General features: G+C 36.8%; 1 protein-coding gene across 4 annotated transcripts in view; it reads left to right on the top strand.

Annotated features, from left to right (window-relative positions):
• LOC126202926 (uncharacterized) overlaps window positions 1–21,704 on the top strand; it is a 118,896-nt gene that overhangs the window by 83,560 nt on the left and 13,632 nt on the right. The window contains exon 11 of one of the 4 annotated variants that reach the window (XM_049937015.1): window positions 7,763–7,820. The exons of the other annotated variants lie outside the window; for them this stretch is intronic. Coding sequence (XP_049792972.1) covers window positions 7,763–7,779 — 17 coding nt within the window. The 3' untranslated portion in view covers window positions 7,780–7,820. Of the gene's footprint in view, window positions 1–7,762; window positions 7,821–21,704 lie in introns of those variants that run through there. 4 annotated transcript variants of the gene reach the window in all.

Below are 21,704 nucleotides of genomic sequence, written 5' to 3' on the forward strand. Positions count from 1 at the left end.
TTCACAACCGACACTTCACAAATTTCTGTTTTTCCATGTACCGTTCATTCGGAAAGACTTAAACATGACTGTTACCTAGAGTAACACAAAAATCACAGTGTAGCATGAGGCAGTGGACTCCAGCACTCGTTGCGTGATGCTGGCGAGCCCGTGCCTTCGTCGCTGTACGGTTCGGTCTTCTCGTGCCGATACAGGGAGACCGGAGAGGATCGCTGCTGTGGCTGAGGTGACGGCTGATGGTACTCGGGAGCTGGGGCCGTCGTGGGCTCGTCTGCTATGAGCGGCAGGAACTCTGTTCCCTGGAAGACATTTCAATTTTTATTCTGCCTTTTTTATTTTGTTTAGGACTGAAGTTTTGAAATCTCATTTGAGACTGAGCAAAAGTAGGCTTGTGATGTAACATACTAATGAAGTAATGTTTGAGGAAACAGAAAAAGCAGTCAAGAAAGGGTGGGTATGTGTGGGGTAACTCTCTTCTAACCTCCAAGCTCTACAAACATTCCCATACATACCAAGCTGTAATAGTATTCTTGGAAGAGAGATTGGTTAGGCACATCTCAGGGGTCTCTCCCAGAGTAAATTTTTAACTCTGAAGTAGGTAGTGCCTTTGTGAAACATTCTGACGGGTGAGTACTATATGCCATACTGGGACTTAAACCTGGACCTTTTCCTTTTGTTGGTACTGCTCTGACCCACTGAGCTATCAAAGGATGACTCCTTTCTTCAAGATATTTTAGTCCAGTGCAGTACACAGCAGAGTTGTGCTGAATTTGTGACAGCAAGGTTACTCAAGAGAGCCAATGATCTGATTCCCAGTCCCACTCTGGAGACAGTTTTAATTTGTTAGGCAGTTATGAAACTATGCACTGGGAAAGTTCTTTTGATTGGCCACTGTTTATGAAAAGTTTTTAGTTTCACACTCCTTTGTATTACGTGCATCAACTTTAATTGTTAGATTAGTTCTGTATTATACAGCATGGTGTTTCTGTTTTTGTTGATGCCACTGTGTGAAGAAAGAAGAGATTGTTTTGGTGATATACTGTTCCTGAAAATCACTAAGTGAGTTACGGATCTCACTGTGTTTGTCAGACACGTCATTCTTCTGAGGCAAGCTGTGCTGTAAGTGGCCCTTGATATCCTGGATACTGGGAGAGAGATGATGTCTGAGCTGTTCCCATATATGTTTCACCAGGAACACATGTAGGTATGTTGCTGTTCATAGGAGTACTTCAACATCACACAGACAGTTCATAGAGACATGCCATGCACGGAGGAGCCGTGTCCTTTTGGAAAATGGTACGACAACAGTGTCGTATGAGATATAGTGCGTGAGGATGTGTGATATCCCTGAGGTAATGTGGTGCCATCAGAGTTATCTCGTTCACTATCAGCTGTCCCCTGAAGTTGTACCAGATGGTTTCCCACAAACATGATGCCAGAAGTAAAACTAATACGACTGTCAAAAACAGTGAAAGGATGTAACCTCTTCCCAGGTAGTCGGCATAGTTCCCAACAACAGTCGCACAGGGTAGTGCAGAACCGTGACTCATCGCTGAATATATTCCAATGCCATTCAGTAGCAGTCTGGTTATGGTACCACTCCGAACACAACCGTTTGTATTGTGGTGTTAATGGGAGTCTACACACACAGGATGCTAATTCCATAGTCTGGCTGCTACAAGTCTTGAACCAGTGATGCTAGATGACACAGAGTGTTGCAGGGAGTCCATTACACAGTGTTGGACAGTAGGTGCAGATGTGAAGGGGTTACAATGAGCTCAGTGCACAATATTGCAATCCGTCCTCGTGGTGCTCAGATTATTCCGTAGGAACCTTGACAAAAAGTGTGCCTGCTCTCACATCTCCGTGCAGTCCGACATCGGGTCACTGTCACACCCGAATGCCCCACAAATCAGGATACTGCATGATCTGGCCAGCCAGCCAAATGGAGCCCCACAGTGAGGCCCTTCTCAAACTCTTTCAGGTGCTGATAATGCTGTCTCATACAAGTACACAGCATCCCTGTGTCCCTCACAATGAGCACTCAACATCTAATGCTGTTCACACCTGTTATATATGCTACCGGGCCTGCTAACAACATTAATGCACTCTGGTGGAAGTTCTGCCCGTCACAGAGAATTACATCTTTAACCATTTACATACCCACCAATGGAGTACAGGTTTACAAAATTTCATGCACATCTGACTGTGTCTTGTAGGTGTGTCACTGTTTTTGTCAGTCAGTGCACATCAGCACTTTGCATGAGCATGACCACCTCAGCATCAGCAGCAGCTGCAACAGCAGCTCTTTGAAATCCATTGCTAGACAGATGCCTCCAACTGACTTTTACAAGCTTTATGGTCCTCAGTTATGTGCGTACATGCTCGTCCATTTTTCCTAACATCACTAGACACCCATTTTCCATTAATCATCATCTCATGTTCATTTTCCATTAAATCATCACCTCAGCCTCTTCCTAACTATTTGGATCCAGCAAAGAACTTCGTTGCTCCATCCAGCGTTTGTTCGTGTCCCACCCAAGTAAGTTTTATTTTTGTTAGTCACAGTTACACTGCAGTCCACTGCCTGGTCCGTTTGCTAGTCTCCTGTCTCAAAAAACATGTGTTCCTTCAGTAGCTGCTGAGCTACTATAAGATACCGAATTTTTTCCATTAAAAGTTCATGCCTCACTGTCATATGTCAAAACTGGTTGATTGAAATCTTTATGTTTCATACACATCAGAATTGTACATTTGAAAATACTAGTTAAAAAAAAATCGTCCTTTTTATTCTTGTTATTTCTTTACCTCGGCCATTATTGCACACATAAATTAATTTAAATGCAGGTGCACTCAACTGAAGCACACACTGATTGTTCAGTTGAGGTTACTATGAAATGACTGAAACGTCTCCAGTATGTTTGTGGAAACTCACTAAATGAAATTTTTTTAAAAAAATATGTTGTAATTTAGTTACTTCATTAGTCAGAAAGTACAAGCTTCCACATAAAACAGATAAAAAAGCCCCTTGACCTTGAGTGATATAACTACACTTTTTTAAAGAAGAAATTAACTTCACTGGACACTCTGAATCGCTGTTCATTGTGGCTCACCTGCACTCACTCAGTTACTCATTCATCATGTTCTGTAGATCCCATCAAGAAGGAAAACCTCCACAGGTGTAGAATGAATCAACACATAAATCAAAAAAAAAAAAAAAAAAAAAAAAAGAAGTAAATCATAGAAACTAAATTGTATACTGTATTAATGAACCACTTAATGTACTCGTGCTTATAGCACCTAAATTAGAAGTAAAGATGCTACTTGGAAAAAGTTGGTGGCTCCTCAGGCATATTAAATAGCTATTGGTTATCTCCTATTAATAGCTTAATATTTCTTATTTATGGATTTGTCTGTCACTTCTTGGTAGAACAATTCCATACTTAAGGTTGCATAACAGGTAAACTGTTTTTGTTCCACTGATTTTTGTTTATTCCTAACTAGTTTTCAGGTTATTGAGCCATCTTAAGGAAACAGCTGACTTGTGTCCACAGCAGGTACTAGTTCTTAGATAACCAGACATTGTAAGCAAAGATAGAAACCACTTGTGCAGAATGTTGTGCGCCAAACTTGCTTTTTAACAATGCAAATCACACTTCCTGGCAGATTAAAAGTGTGTGCCAGACCGAGACTCGAACTCAGTACCTTTGTCTTTCGTGGGCAAGTGCTCTACCATCTGAGCTACCCGAGCACATCTCATGCCCCATCCTCACAGCTTTACTTCTGCCAATATCTTGTCTCCTACCTTGCAAACTTCACAGAAGCTCTCCTGCGAACCTTGCAGAACTAGCGCTCCTGGAAGAAAGGATATTGCGGTAACATGGCTTAGCCACAGCCTGGGGGATGTTTTCAGAATTAGATTTTCACCCTGCAGTAAAGTGTGCGCTGATATGAAACTTCCTGGCAGATTAAAACTGTGTGCTGGACCGAGACCCGAACTTGGGGCCTTTGCCTTTCGCAGGCAAGTGCTCTGTCATCTGAGCTACCCAAGCATGACTCACGCCCCATCAAAATCTCATTATGTAAATCACACTTTATGCAATGGACAATATTAATGCAGTAAATAATAAAACTAAAAAATATTTTAGTATTACATAATACATGGCTATAAAGCCAAAGTTTGTGAGATCATGACATCGGTTGAGAAACTGTCAAACTGAGTGCTGTTCATATATGTTGTACACCAAACACGTTTTTTAACATTGTAAATTACATTTTACAAAATTGATAATATTGAACAGAATAAATAATTAAAACAGACAGTATTGCATATTAATATTTACTTGATTATATTCTTTTTTTTTTTCAAAGAATACTGTTACTTATGTATGTAACTATAAAACCTGTTTACAGCATGCTACCACTTGTCATCCAGGTTTACAACAAACTTGGCTGTTGTCATGTAGATAACACATTGTTTTAATCATTGAATCTAGATACAGTCTTCAGATAACCTCACTACCTGCTCTTTGTACAAGTTAAGTTTTTATTTCTCTTTCGAACTGGTTTGTTGATTTTAGATTGGAGCTTGTTGAATATCTTCACACCAGAGCACAAAAGTCCACTCTAAACAGCAGACAAAGCAACAAACTCTACATTAAAATTATTTTTGTGTCTCATGTTGTAATCCTGTAAATCATAGCTCAGGTGAAAGAGGAGTAAATGTTTTGAGAAGTGAGTAAGGATTCCAAAATTCTTAAAGAAGCAGAAAAGAAAAAAACATTTATCCTTTATGAATGTGGAACGTTGTGACCGTTATGAATAAAGGTTTCCAGAAGTTACTGCAACCAGTTGTCAGTTGTTTTATTCTTCAACTTTAATTTACCACAACCGGTTCTGAATCGCCTAGCGATTCGTCATCAGATGACATATATTTATTGTATGTTAGCAGCATTGCAGAATTATTAGTATCCACAAAACCCCCATAATGCTGCAAACATACAATAACTATGTACCATCTGACGAATCACAAGGCAATTCGAAACCGGTCATTAAAAAATAAAAATTGAAGAACAAATCAAAAGGCAACTGGTTGCTGTAATTTCTGAAACCTTTCTTAAAGAGACCTCTGCTTGCCTGAAATTGCGTAACATGAGAAGTTGTGCAATTAAAACTTAAACTGTTTGCTGTGAACAAGTCTGAGGGCTGTTCAGCTTTCATCTGAGCTGTGTCTGGTAAACTGAATTTGGATGTTTGACTAGTATACTTCCGTCATCAGTAAACATAAAATTTCGTTAACCAATCTCTCATGTGACTGGAAGATAATGTATGTGGGTTAGGAATAAAAATAAGCACAGGACCAAACCTGTGATGTCCCACACATAATATCCTCCATTTCTAATGTCTGTTTCATGCTTGTGACACAGTTTAATAATTATTTCTCTTTTGGAGTTACGACTCCTTCCATGCAAGAGGGATGCAGTTAATGCCACTTTAGTTGGCTAAAAATGGGAAGGACTCAGACATGGTCAACCGATTCAGCTCATGTTTGAGCATGTCAGTTTTGTATCACCTAAAATGAAATTCATGATGTGCAGTGAACTCAAAACTGATGACATCAATAGACAAGTTAAAACAGAGCATTTTTCATAATCATATATGGGGGCCACAAATGCATATTTTTCTGAGAGGTCGAGAAAAGTATCTTTTATGGCTTCAGCTTCAGTTCCTGAAAGGTTAAGGCTCTTCGACAAAAGTGGTTTTTGCTGAGCTACTGAGGCAACTCGCTGAAGAGCAAAGGACCTGTATTTCATTCACACATGCGGTCTGCAGTTTTATTTTCATATTTATTTTTCCCGTATCAGAATCGATGGAACAGAAGAGTTAATAAACTAACGAAATCAATAAGGAATAATAATAAGGTAAGTCAATCAATTTCTCAAACAATGTAGATTAGTGAAGAATTTATATTTCAGTCCTTGTTATTCTACAACTGCTGTTTTCGTCACTCTGACACATATCTTTAGAGTCCTTTAAACAAGGCTTTATAATTGCAATTAATTTCTGTAAATCCAGTGGAAATCGAACAGCTGTACGAACATAGTAACAATCCATCATCATGATCGATTTTCAGTTTGCGTGCATAAAAATATGTGTCGTATGCATCAAAATTAATTTCATAAAATATTTTTAAAACCAAATCTGTTTTCCACTGAATCATGGGAAGCAACACTGAATTGCTCAAAGATCATATTCATCAACTGTTGTCAGTGCTATGAATATATTTGATTCAAATGATTATGTGGTAAGTACTGTTCTTCTAGCTGCTCAATGGAATGTGAGGATATATACCAGAGTGAGTAAAAGAGTGACTGTAAAATGAGCAGAACTAAAATTTTTATTCTTTACTAATCCAAGGTGTTTGAGAAGTTTTGTTTATATACTTTGTTATTATTCCTTGCCGATTGATTTACATTATTAAAACTCCTATTCCCACCAATTCTGATACAAAGAAAAATATAGATGAAAAAAGACTGGAGATTGTTTGTAGGAACATAGTTCCTCCAGTTCCCAGCCAGTTGCCTTGGTTACTCAGCCAGCGTCACTTTTGTCGAATGGCGTTAAACTTATGGGTACATGACTAGAAGCCATAGAAGGTTCTTTTCTGGATTTCTTGGAAAATATGAGTTTGTGTGGTGATGAAAAGTATTCAATTTTCACTGTTTTGTTGATCTTGTTCATTTTCAGTTGACAGCCTATCATGAACATTATGGGTTATTTTCCTGAAAGTGGGAGGAGGGTTTTGAGTAAAAATGTCTTACAGTCCTTCATTTTATGTAGGGCACAAGCAACACCCCAAACATGAGTCAAATTTGTTGGCCATGTCTGAAGCCTTCCCCTTGTAAGTATAATTTTGTGTTCCATATCATCAAAACCTTTGGCAAAGTCACAAAATATATTAATAGGATAATTTTTCTTGTTTAGCTCTGTCAGTTCTACATTTTTATTCAGTTTTTTTAATTGTTAGAAAACAGAAACATTTATGGAATGTGTTTATGATGTCAAAGGAAACTACTGTAAAGCTGAGAAACCCTATCAATTTTTTTTCTTTTCTACCATACTTATTTTACAACCATTTTAGGAGTAAATAACAATGTCTCAGTTAACAAATACTTCAAAATAGCAATACGTGTACTTATTATTGGACAAAATGTTATTATAAATGATATATTTCTGTGCGATTAGGTTGTATATTGCACCACCTCTGCTAAATACTGAGTTATACTAAATTCGGTTTCAATTAATTATTCTCTAACAATGCTTAAAGATGTTTACCTACATGTATTTAAAGAAATTTTATTTAAATATCCAAAAATATTCCCAACATTTTCTACCATACTTATTTTACAACCATTTTAGGAGTAAATAACAATGTCTCAGTTAACAAATACTTCAAAATAGCAATACGTGTACTTATTATTGGACAAAATGTTATTATAAATGATATATTTCTGTGCGATTAGGTTGTATATTGCACCACCTCTGCTAAATACTGAGTTATACTAAATTCGGTTTCAATTAATTATTCTCTAACAATGCTTAAAAATGTTTACCTACATGTATTTAAAGAAATTTTATTTAAATATCCAAAAATATTCCCAACATTAACAGTAAGCTTCAAGGGATTGCATCTTACTCTTAGTCAAATTTTACTAAATAATTTAATGATTAATGTATGTTTGATTTTATTCTCACCTGATAGTGCTGGTGGTAAGGTGACCCTTGGCCTGCCAGGTCCATTGTTCCTAGATGGTGCCAAGTAGCATATCCCGTTGACGGTGGGGGAGGTGGTGGTGGTGTCCCCAGGGAGTGAGTGGGTGGTGGTGTTGAGCTTCCAGGCACCGACCACGCCCCACTGCTTCCAATGTTTGCTGAAGGTGAGCTCATCGGCTGTGGTGATGTGATTGACCACGCAAAACTTGTCGGTGGGCTGAACATGCTTGCAGTTGTCGACTGTGGCTCAGAGTAGGTGACTGCCACAGAAGAATAATCGTTTGTCGTGAAGCAGTCAGTCATCCTACATTTACTTATCAGCACATAAATTTGATTATTTTAGTAGAACTTCTGGACGTTAGTGAATGTATGCATGGATGATAAAATGAGTTTTCTTAAAGTCATTTTAATTTTTAAATAAATCTCTACTGCTACTATAAACCTAAATCTTAGCAAAAAATAACTGCTGTGTTTGGTTGTCTGGGAAAATTTCTGAGCAGCTGCAACAATTTATAGTTGACTTCCTTTCTAATGTACTACTTATGTTGCTTCTACTCCCTTGTATCCTGTCTCCCTAGCTTATCACATCATCATTGCTCTAGTTCAGTCTGTGTTACACTGCCATTTTGGTTATAAATTTACCTGCAACAATTAATTCTGTGTAACCAAAATTTGTTTCCATCCTCCTTGAATGTAATTTTTTCATTCTATCTTCATGTTTGTTACTTATTTCTCTTTCATATATGGTGATTTTATGAGATGCTTTTTACTAAGACACAATTCAACATTTTAAGTGAAGTAGGTAGTCTTTTATGAATGGCAATGGGTTCTAACAAGTCTGGTGTAAGGCAAACAATGTTTTGTTGTATCTCAGTATTTTTAAATGTTTACTACACTTATCTCAAACTGTTTTAGTTTATCTGATGGTAATCACACTAATGTGTGTACCCAAAGAATCAAATACAGTAAAATAATCAAAATCTACAAACGAAAATATTGTGGAATATGTTCTTAGGTATGGTACTATTCAGGTACATGGAATAGTGACCATTCCAAAATAGGTCAATGATTATAATTGGCAAAGGAAATTTTACTTTATTCGTGAAAGATTTATATTGTCAACACAATAGAAGCATATACAGTTATGTGAAATGAACAGTAATAAATGAGAAGGAAGAGAATACATGTAGGTAAATGTCTTTAAGCATCATTAGAGAATAATGAATTGAAACTGAATTTAGTATCTGTTTTTAAGGATAATATCCTACTCTCGTGCATGTGACATGATCTCAAGTCAAAGGGTGTAAGGTCCTTATGGAAACACATGAATTATTATTTCAATGACCAATATGTTTATCTATGTAGTAACAAGCTGAGTATTAACATTGAAACAAGCACTAGCATATGATTAAATAAGTGTTTGTCATCACTCCAATTTTGATTTGTTACTTCATTTCTGCTTTTGAAGCAGACAGTAGGGTGAAGTGTGTGATGTATAATGACTCACTAGATTCGAGGGTAACTGCACTACTAATTAAATATGTTACTGAGGATAGCGCAATTAAGGCTGAATATCAAAAAATCATTATGTGCATATGATTACATTAGAGTCAGAGATTTGAATGTTCCCAAGGTATCTAATTCCTGCCATTGGGATCAGGGCAAGATAATTCTGGGAAATGCTTGTACCATCTCATGGCACCTCTGCCAGCAAGTTCAGCTCACAACCAACTGAAGGCAAAAGTCATATGGCTCTTGAGGATGAACTGCTGAGAGTGAAAGATGAATGCTTGGGAGTGCAGTATATAACTGTGATAGTCTGGCCAAAGTATGGTATCACATACAGAAGAGTTGCAGGTATTTCAGGTATAGGACCAAAGATTGGGGTTAAAATGCCCACATTGTAAAAAATTCACCATTAGCAAACCCAACAAGAAGTCTTGGAATAAATGCAACTATTATAATGTAAGAAAAGATAGCATGGATGTAAATTTGTAACTTGGACTGTGTAAAGTGCAACTAAACAGACAAAGATAACCAATTAATGTTGCTTTTGAAATTAACAGTCGTCATCTACATGACACATCTCTGCAGGGATTAAGTTGATTATCTACTCAATAGATATGTGCAGTGGATGTGAATGGCAGCTAGAAACTGGTGTACTGAAGAAGAGTATCACATATATTGGGATAGAATTTAAGATAGTAAGCAACAGAATAACATATCACACACTGCAACATAAATGGTTCAATGTTGCCCAATCACTGTCATGACCTTCCCAAGAACAAAGATGAAGATGAAAAGGATGACTTTATAAAATGTGGGAGAGCGTCATATCATCTTTATCAAAGAAGAAGAAGAGAGTTTTTTTTTATATCAGAGTGAGGAAAGAAGAAATGTTCGAAAAAACAACAAAGGGAAAAAATAAGTACAATGGTTTACTTCTCTCACAAGCACTGTTTACCCATAGATTCCCCTCTCAAGCATTGTGATTGTTTCTGTCTTTCCCTTTATATTACATTTTAGAGACTAATCATTTGAAAAGTCACTCATAATTCCCCAAAACAGTCAATTTTGTAGATACGAGGGTAACCTCTAATAGATAAATTTATACAATATTACAACATATTTAAACATCTGCTTCAGATGGTTCCACTATTACCTGCATCCTACAGTTGGGTCCATTCATTCCATGATTCATTCATTCATTGCCTTCCACACATTCCATCAAGGAGAATCTACAGGATTATTGGATGAGGCAAGCTATACATTGATAAAAGACAAGCAAACCATAGAAATTTGATCTGTATACTGTATTAAAACTGCTTAGTGACATTCATGGATGTGCCATCTGAATTTAATCAAATGTATTAGAAAGAAAATAGCATCTTCTTGTATACTATAGAGTTGTTGTTTATCTGTTATTACTAGCTTAATGTACATGTGCTTGTTTGAAGAGTATTCTGAACAATTAGAACAAATGAATTGGCCACACAGATCACCCAACATGGATCCCACCGACCACATATGCGGCATAATCGAGAAGTCAGTTTGTGCAAAAAATCGTGCACCAGCAACACTTTTGTAGTTGTGGATGGCTATAGAGGCAACATGGTTCAATATTTCTGCAGGGAGCTTCCAATGAGCTGTTGAATCCATGTCAACTAAACTGCTGCACTGTGCTGAGAAAAAGTAGGTGTGACACGGTGTTAGGAGCTATCCTACAAGTTTTGTCACCTCAGTGTATAAATTATTACAATGGTATTTTTCAAAGAAATTTATTTTTTAGGGTTCGATAACTCAATCAGTAAAAAAGGGGCCACTATAAGACCACTTTCTTGTCCACCTACGTCTGTCAGCATCCCTTTTTCTCTGAAGCTGGTTGATGTATGTCACATACTAAGTTCTACTGTCCCTTGGCAGTGTGAAAAATTTAAGCTTCTAAGTCAATACAGTCAAAAGATACAGCTATTTGTGTTGCATATATTGATACTTGAAAACTCACTCATCAAAACTTACAGGGTACTTCCTGTTAACTTAGAATCATGAAATTTGACAAGAAGCAAGGTTTCACAGTACCAGTAAAGGAAAAAAATCTGAAAAATTTGAATTTGTAACTATATCACATAAAATATTTTTGCCATTTGTTGTTCACCTGTCTGTCTGTCTGTCTGTCCCTTTTCCTGAGGAACAGGTACAGGCATCAAGTTCAAATTTATATCACATACTGCAGTCTACAGCCCCTTAGATGTGTAAAAAAAAGTTAAGCTTCTAAGTAAATGAAATCAAAAGGTATGGCCATACATCTCACATATCTTGATACTCACAAAATGAATTGTGGAAACCTAGAATTGAAATATCTTTATATACATCTTGGGGATCATGGTCTATCAGTAAGGCATGCACCTGGAAACTGCATAGGATTTAGCCTCAGTGTGACTACAGTTTTTCCTGTCTTTATTTTAAACTAGCCTTCCCATCTCAGTGAGGTGAGAAGTCACCAGAAACTATGAGTGGTTCAGACTTAATGTTAAACTGTTGGTGCCATTTCTCCTGTTGGATGACTGGGGTAGGTTAGGGACACACAAGCTGCTGAAGTGGCGTCCAGTAGAAGTACCTGCACCAGGCCAGTGAGGCACATGAAATCATTATTATTATCTACACACATAATTAAGTTTGTCAACAAGAAAGTCCAGGAATGCCACAATAACATTTGTCAACTCCAAGGAGGCCTATGACTCCACGGATAGAGAAACACTCTTTGTCCCACTGGAAGAACTGAAGGTCAACAACAAGACCAGAAAGCTAATCCAGGAAACATTAACAAGTACAACATTCAAAGTGAAGTTTATGGGAGAGATCTCAGAGCCATTCGAAATCAAGACAGGAGTGAGACAGGGAGATGGCCTGTCCCCCATTCTGTTTAACTCTGTTATGGAGAAAATAATTGGGACATGGGATAAAGGAGTCAGTGGGGTAAAGGTGGGGAGACAGAAGGATAGAACCATCAACATAAAATGTCTGACTTTAGCTAATGATATAGCTGTCATAACAAACAGAAAAGAAGCCAAAGATGCTCTAGAGACAACACGAAACCTGAGCCAAAACAGGACTACAAATCTCATATGAAAAAATGCTGTGCATGAAGACAAAATCCTACAGACAGACCCACTGGTAATGAAGTATGGAAAGATAACACAAGTAGAAAGTTTCATATGCCTGGGAGAGATTACACAGAAAACAAGGCTGCACTCAACATCCAATGAAGAAACGCTCGCCAAACTACAAAAATCATACACACTTACATGGAACCATTACAACAAAAGAAGTGTTTCCTTCAATACCAAATTAAGTCACTATAGTGGAGTAGTCTTACCAGAGGCCTTGTATACCTCAAAAACAACAGTAATCAAGGGAAGAACGAAAATGAAGGAGACGGAAAAAAAGAGAGGAAAATACTGAGAATGATCTATGGGCAAACGTAGAGAGAGGAGATCTGTATACAGAGACTAATAAAAGAACTTTACAAACAGACAGACAATTACAAACAACATCAGGAAAAAAGGGCAAAGCTCTTCAGATATATACATATGATGAATGAAAACAGACTGACCAAGAAGATTTTTAGTATAGTGACAACTATTACAGTGAAAACCAACTGGATAAAGGAAATTGTGGAAGACCTCATGAAACTGAACGTCTTCAACAAGAAATGACAGACAGGGAGAAATACGTACACAAAATCAGAGAACAGAAGTTTCAGCAAACACCCAAAACGAAGAAAACAGGAAAGAAGTGACCAGAACAGAGGAAGAAGGAACACAGTGAATATATGAGATATTTTTGAGAATAAAAAAGAAAGAGACAGAAAAAAATACCATGAGAATTGATTGTGCTTTAATGCTCACCTTGTGGAGGAATTAACGATAATACTAATACTACTACTACTACTACTACTAATAATAATAATAATAATAATAAAGTTTGAACTGAATCCTCAGAGTAAGAGTCCTACTTGCACTTCTCCTGTTTTTTACATCTCCAAATGCCGAGTTCTGTTTATGGTACATTAATAACTGTCATACAGCTTTTTAACAAATACTGCTGCTTGCCCGTTAGCTAAAGAATGTTTCATTCCACACACTCAAATAATTTTTAGAAACAGTGTCTAATGAGGTACATTTTTAATTTTTTGTTGAGTTGTTCCCAATTTCTTGCTTTGTGTAGGATGAGAGTTGTGGAATATCTCCCTGCCAGAGTGCACATCTTCATCCTGAACACTCGGGAAGGAGGCAAAGTTTACATCAGAATTATGTCTGTGTCATATATTGTGACTGCATAACTCGCAGTACAACTCAAACTGATTTTTGTTATCGGAAATAAAAACTATTATGGGCTATATGTCTTGGGAAATGAGTGTAAGAATTCCAAGATCCTTAAAAGTCCTCTGCAAGTTTTTCATAACATTCTTACTTCTTGCTTCTGCTGAATACATAATTTATTTTTCAGTACTGACTCAGAAGACAATTCCAGAAGACAACATGGGGGGACAATACATACAGTAGGGCAATGCTCTTGCCTATAGGTCAGCACAATAAGAGATGCTTCCAAGAATATAAAATACTGAACTGAGCTTCTTGATTAGTTTATCTATGTGTTGACTCAATTTTGAGTTGTTATCCAGGTGAATCCCAAGGACTTTTATTCTGTGGTACTACTGGTCACTATTGCTGGTTTGAAATTTGATAATGTGAGTCTTTGTGATTTTAACAGTTAAGTCGTTAGCTGTGAAACAGTTGGAAGCCTGTTCACCTGTTACCTGTGCTGTGTCTGTTAAAGATGTGTTTAGACTCTTGATTATATGATTGTGTCATCAGCAAACAGTTTTTGAAACACCTTTTAAAGTCACTGAAAGATCATTTATGCATGCTGGAAACGAGTGGGCCAAGTACTTAACCTTGTGGCACTTCACATGTTATATTCATCCATTCTGAAGCTAGTTCCAAGCCAGTGACACAGTCTGCTAATGACACCCTTTGCTTTCTCTGCCAAAGGTAAGACTCCTTTCAAACAAGAGGGACGCTATAAGTGCATCAACATTTTAGTTTGCCAAGTATAATTTTGTGATTCACACGCAAAGGCATGCCACCACCATGATAACTTTTTTCTTATTTAGTTGTGCTAGCATTTCATTTGTGAGATCTTGTATTATTGTTTTCTCTGTGGAAAAGCCTTTATGAAAGTTACATTGAGAGAAAGTTAAATAATTCTGCTCATTATATGAGTCAGTATTCTATCTATATTTAAGTCTGTCAGGAATTATGCCCACAATCACATTTACACATTATCAGTATTGTAACAACAATGCACAAATGTGGCAAAACAACAGGAGGTCGTATTTGAAAAATAATGTTTAAGACCTTATTATGTACTGCTAGAGAACAAGCTACCACTCAAAACTGATAGTGGTAAATAAAATATAAAGAAGCAGCTCTGGTGGATCATTATTACGTTAGAATACATTTCATACAAGTTCTTTACTTTGTTCTAGTCTGAGCCAAGTAAAGAATGTGATTCTTGACAGCTCTGCTATGACCTTTACCGCCATAATTAAGATTTTGTCACTGATTTATCTTCCTTTTCACTGTTAACCATATATTATGTTGTAAATGTCTTTGTGATTTTAATTTTTTATATCTTGTTGCTGAACTTGTATTTATATGTACACATATTTTCCCTGTGTCAGTCACTGTGGCATAAATATCATTGTATTTTTGATATAACATTTCCCCACATCACACCTCACTTGTGTGTTTCATAATAACATGATATGAAAGAATAGTTGCTACAAACCGTATAGCAGAGATGCTGAGTTGCAGATCGCCACAATGAAAAGACTGCCAAAATAAGTAAGCTTTTGGCCAAAAAGGCCTTCATTGAAATTAGACAACATGCCCAAACACATACATGCAAACACAACTCACATGTCTTACCACAGTAATTGACTGCCGAGGCCATGATCATGTGTGCGTGAGTTGCATTTGCATGAATTTATGTGTATGTGCATGTTGTGTAATTGTGATGAAGGCCTTTTTGGTCAAAGCGTACTTGCTCAACACTCGTTTTGTTGTACCTATCTGCGACTCAGCGTCTCCATTGTATGGTGAGTAACAACTATCCTTTTCATAATAAGTCATTAGTCCATCCTCCATTGTTTCATTGTAACATGTTTGTTTTTTGGTCCAAATCAAAATATTTTCTATAATAAGGTTTTAGGATTTGTAATATGTTGAGATTTCATTTGGCAGTTTACTTCACAGGCATACTCACCATGTGGGGGAGGAGGTGTGGATGACAGGGGCTTGTTGGTGCGATGTTGCTGTACTGTAGGATACGGAGAAGTTCGCGGGTTCCGCAATGTTGCGTGATGCCTGTCACATGGGGATGATAGTGGAGAATAAACTGGCTGCGGCAACAACCAGGAACTGTCTGCAATACCAAGAGCGGAAACTGTTTAAATTTCAAGTGTACATCCACTTCTACATCTATACTCTGCAAACCACTGTGAAGTACATGGCAGAGGGTACGTCCCATTGTACCAGTTAGTAGGGTTTCTTCCCATTCTATTTACATATGGAGTGTAGGGTGGGTGATCAGTTAAAAGCCTCCTTGGATGCTGTAATTAATTGCATTTTGTCCTCATGATTCCTATGGGAGCAGCATTTAGGGGGTTGTAGCATATTCCTAAAGTCAGCATTTATTAAAGTAGCTTCTTGAGAATTTCTAAGTAGGCTTTCTCAGGACAGTTTACTTCTGTCTTCAAGAGTCTCAACAATCTCCCATGGATTAAACATACCCGTGATCATTTGTGTTGCCCTTCTCTGTATATGTTCAATATCCTTTGTTAATCCTATTTGGTATTGCTCCCAAACACTTGGGCAATATTCTAGTATGAGCCACACGAGTGATTTGCAAACAATCTCCTTTGTAGACTGATTACATTACATTTAATATCTCTACAAAATGTTACACCCAGGTATTTGTATGAGTTGAGTGATTCCAATTGCAACTCATTGATGTTATAGTCATAAGATACTGCACTTTTTGTTTTGTTTTGTGAAGTACACAATTTTACACTTCTGAATATTTAAAGCAAGTTGCCAATATTTGCACCACTTTTAAATCTTATTAAGATCTGACAGAATACCTGTACAGCTTGTTTCAAGACAATACTTCATCATAGATAAATGAATAATCTGCAAAAATTCCAAGGTCACAATTAATATTGTCCATAAGGTCAGTAATGTATAAGAGCCAGCAAGGTTTCCAACACATTTCCCTGGGGCACATCCAAAGTTGCTTCTACATCTGTCAATGATATTCCATCCAAGATATCTTGCTGCGTCCTCATACCAAAAAATCCTTTATCCAGTCACAAATTTCACTTGATACCCCATACAATTATACGTTTGATAATAAACATAGATATATTACAGAGCCAAATACTTTTTGGAAACTGAGAAATACTGCATCTAACTGACTGCTTATCAAAAATAAAAGAATCCTAAAAGAGGGTAACATCCTTGCCCTAAGAAATAAATTAGCTATAGAGGACTGGGATCTGTTTTACCAGACTGAAGGATCTGAAAACAAATGGGCCAAATTCTATCATACTATGCTAAGACACTTTGACAGATGCTGCCCTGTTAAGAAAATACAAAGAGTGTTCACCCATAACCAAAGTGCAAAAACCAACAGACTGATACTTCCAGCAAATATGATAAAACTCAGGCAAAACATCCAGGACCTGGATGTGTTACACAAGTCAACAAACTTGCAGGTTTTTAAGGCCAAGTACAACGAAGCCAAGAAAATCTTTAAGAAAGAGCTTTCAAATCTAAGAAAACAGATATACAGCAGTGAAATAGCTCAATCAGACAATATAGCCAAGACCTCATGGAGAATTGTAAATCAATTTCGCAAAGCCACACCGAAGCCAGAAACTGAAATTGTAAATATAAGCCATGAAGGAAACACAATTAAAGATCCTAATAAAGACTGTAATGTTTTCAGTAAATACTTTATATCTGCAGTTGTTAGTCCAGTTAATAACACAATTGTTGAGTAGTGAGGTAAAGCTCTGCCCCTTTGAAGAGCCACCTTTTGAATTCAAACAAGTAAGTGAAAAAGAAATAGGCAGGATAATAAATAACCTAAAGAATAAGTTCTCATCTGGATGGGATGGTTGGAGTAGTATCGTGATTAAAAAATGTAATAAGGAATTAGTTAAAATAATCACCCACCTGGTAAACTGCAGTATCAGAGAACATACATTTCTAAATGTATTGAAATGGAGCACAGTTAAACCAGTGCATAAAAAAGGATCCAAGGAAGAGGTTTCAAATTTCAGGCCCATATCATTAATACCTGTCTTCAGCAAAGTATTTGAAGTTGTGCTGCTGACACAACTTAGTGACTATTTCTTGAAAAATAAGTTCCTAACAGAGACAGAACACGGATTCCGAAAAGATCATAATACTATCACAGCAATTACGGAATTTCTCTACATAACGTATGGTGCCCTTGATCAAGGAATGCAAACAGCTGGCATATTTCTAGACCTTACTAAAGCCTTTGACTCAGTAAACCATGAGTCACTTTTAAGTAAACTTGAGTCACACAATGTAAATGCTGCATCCATGCAATTGCTGGCTACATATTTATTTAACCACAAGCAGTGTACAAAGCCGACTTACAAAATCAATAATCAGATCATTAATTTCCAGTCAAAATATGAGACAGTCACACAAGGTGTACCCCAGGGCTCAATTTTGGGCCCTTTCCTTTTCCTAGTGTACATAAATGATATAGAGCAACCTTTCAACTCCCAATTGGTAACCTATGCAGATGATACCTCACTGTTATTTCTTGGTAAACAAAATGATGAGTTAACGTTGGTAGCAACTGAGGGACTACGTCAAATAACTACTTATTTCCAAGATAAATGTTTGAAAGTTAATATCAGTAAACCTCAGTTATTGCCATTTAAACTTACAAACTCACACCAAACCTCTATCAGTAACATAGGTAGAATTGAAGTAGTGGACACAGAAGGCTGCAGATTTCTAGGTATTCACCTAGATGAAAATCTAAGATGGGTAAACCATATCAAATTTTTATGCAATAAAATCAGCAGTTCATTACATCTAATCAGCCAGTTATCAAAAGTAGTTCCACATCAGACATTAAAAACAATTTATTATGGAACCATTATTGCACAGATTAATTACGGGATAGAGATATGGGGTTGTGCTGCCGACATACATATGAACAGAATATTAACCCTACAGAAAAGAGCAATCAGAATTATCCATGGATTAGGGTATAGAGATTCATGCAGGGAAATCTTTGTTCATCATAAATACCTCACAGTCTACTCACTGTATCTTTACAAATTAATTATATTTTTTGTGACACATCAAAACAAAGCAACAAAGTGCTCTGATATGCATGCCTATAATACATGAAATAAAGACTGCTACTACAGACAAAGAACAAAATTAAAAACAACAGACCATAGTCCATGCATTAGTGGTCAAATATGGTACAACAGATTACCGAGCTCTATAATGTGCCACAAAGGAAACTTATTCAAAGTGAAACTGAAATATTTCTTGATTGACAAGTGTTTATATTCTTTAAGTGAATATTAATATTAAACTAAAATAAATTATTGTATATATATATAGTTGTGTAAAATCTGAATATTTGTAATAGGTACGATGTAACACCCAATATTGTGCCTTATTAGGTACAATGGTACATTTGTATCATGTATACATAATCACATATGTATATATGACTGTACTAAACTTGTAAAAAAATGCTATGACGTTTGCAAAGGACACCAGTTGGTGCCTCCACGCAAAAAAAAAAAAAAAAAAAAAAAAAAAATATATATATATATATATATATATATATATATATATATATATATATATATATATATATATATATATATAATAAACTGACCGCTTTGATGCAAGGCTTTTGGTATGTAATGTGAGAAAAGTGGGAGTTGTGTTTCACATGATTAATGTTTTAGGAATCCATGCTCGTTGGCATAGAGGAGGTCATTCTGTTCAAAATATCTCATTACATTTACACTCAAAATATGTTCTAAGATTCTACAACAAACTGATGTCAGGGATACTGGATGGTAGTTTTGTGGGTCACTTCTTCTACCCTTCTTGTAGATGGGCGAGATCTATGCTTTCTTCCACCTACTGGATAAGGTCTTTATTTTGAGGGATTTATGATAGATTACAGTTAAAAGAGAGGATAACATGGCCACAAATTCAGTACTGAATCTGATAGGGATTCCACCAGCCCCTGGTGCTTTAATAATTTCAGCTGTTTCTCAATGCTGCCAACAATGATACCTATTTCACTCATCTTCTCAGTGGTACAAGAATTAAATTGGGGCGGTGCTTCTGAGTTTTCCTTTGTAAAGGAACATTTGAGAACAGAGTTAATCATTCCTGCTTTTGCTTTGCTATCTTCAGTTTCAGTTCCAGTTTCATAACAGTGATAACTATGAAACTTCCTGGCAGATTAAAACTGTGTGCCCGACCGAGACTCGAACTCGGGACCTTTGCCTTTCACGGGCAAGAGCACTTGCCTGCGAAAGGCAAAGGTCCCGAGTTCGAGTCTCGGTCGGGCACACAGTTTTAATCTGCCAGGAAGTTTCATATCAGCGCACACTCCGCTGCAGAGTGAAAATCTCATTCTGGAAACATCCCCCAGGCTGTGGGTAAGCCATGTCTCCACAGTATCCTTTCTTTCAGGAGTGCTAGTTCTGCAAGGTTCGCAGGAGAGCTTCTGTAAAGTTTGGAAGGTAGGAGACGAGACACTGGCAGAAGTAAAGCTGTGAGACCGGGCGTGAGTTGTGCTTCGGTAGCTCAGATGGTAGAGCACTTGCCCGCAAAAGGCAAAGGTCCCGAGTTCGAGTCTTGGTCGGGCACACAGTTTTAATCTGCCAGGAAGTTTCATATCAGCGCACACTCCGCTGCAGAGTGAAAATCTCATTCCAGTGATAACTATGGTACCACTAACAGCCTTGACATATGGCCAGAATCTCTTTGGGTTTTGTGAAAGGTCTTTTGACAGTATTCTGGTATGGTAGTCATTGAAGGCTTCAAACATTGCTCTCTTGACAGCTAAATGTATTTCATTCAGCATCTATCTATAACCCTATGCTTTGTTTTACATCTATTATTCAGTAACCTCTGTTTATTTAGAAGTTCCTTAACAGTGACTTGATACCATGGAGGCCCTTCCATTGTGACCTGTTGCACTGGGTACATATCTATTCAATGCATAGTCAACTATTGGTTATTTGGGATAATGAAGGAATAAGAGTAAGAAAGAATACCTTATAATAGTACTTTACACTTGAATTTAAGAGTTTACTTATTCAATTTTTTGCCCTTGTGGTTATAAGGATTACACCCGAGCATTAGTTGTCAAAAATAAAATGAGATGGACTTTTGTACCGCCAAACCTATACTTTTTTGTTCTTTGTTTCTGAGAACTACAGCACAGCAGTGTACTCCTACTGCAGATTAAAAAAAAAAATAAATGAAATGAAATAAAAGAAGTTTAAAGTTGTTGAGCACGGAGTCATATTTACAAATTAATTTATGGTGTGAATGTAAAATGAATCATTTCACATAATTTACGTTTATCATGCAAAATGATCCATGGAACACAAAACTAACTAAAGCATGGGGTTCATGATTATATAAGGATGTTTCTGTTATTAAAATATTTGAGAAAGATTTGAATTTATGAGAAGGGCCCTTAATTGGGCACTATTTACTCATCTCCATTTTCTAAATGGATGTTACTGCTCCCAATTTTAATTTTTTGGAAAATACACCTTGAGAGCTGTCGGCTGACTGCAAAGACAGCAGGATAGTGTGTTTGCCTGTGCACTTCTCCCACTATCCTGCCTCCTCATCCCCTCCCCCCTACCCCTCATTTTTGCATTCACCAAATGAGAATCAGTTTTTATTTGTTTTCATCAAGGTACTTGCTGCCTTACTGCACGATTTTGCACTGATACCTAATATTTCATTTTATAACTTTGCGACATCATGTCTGCTGATTGATGTTTGTGAAATGGTGAAATTGTGTAGGCATACTCTATTGTTATCCTTATTAAATGTAAAAGCTATTTATTTCAAGATTCTGAAAAGAATCTGATCCTGTGTAAATAGATTGTTCCAAATTAGTTTTGATATGTTGTAGAATAATGGAGATACTAAACTCAGTTGAAAATGTGGAAAGTTGAAATGTACAATTTCTTTCATTCATTGTACTTTGTGAGAAAATGGAAACTTTCTTTTGAAAATATATTTAATTTCTTT

This window comes from Schistocerca nitens, chromosome 9, assembly GCF_023898315.1.
Source record: "Schistocerca nitens isolate TAMUIC-IGC-003100 chromosome 9, iqSchNite1.1, whole genome shotgun sequence".
Lineage (NCBI taxonomy): Eukaryota > Metazoa > Arthropoda > Insecta > Orthoptera > Acrididae > Schistocerca > Schistocerca nitens.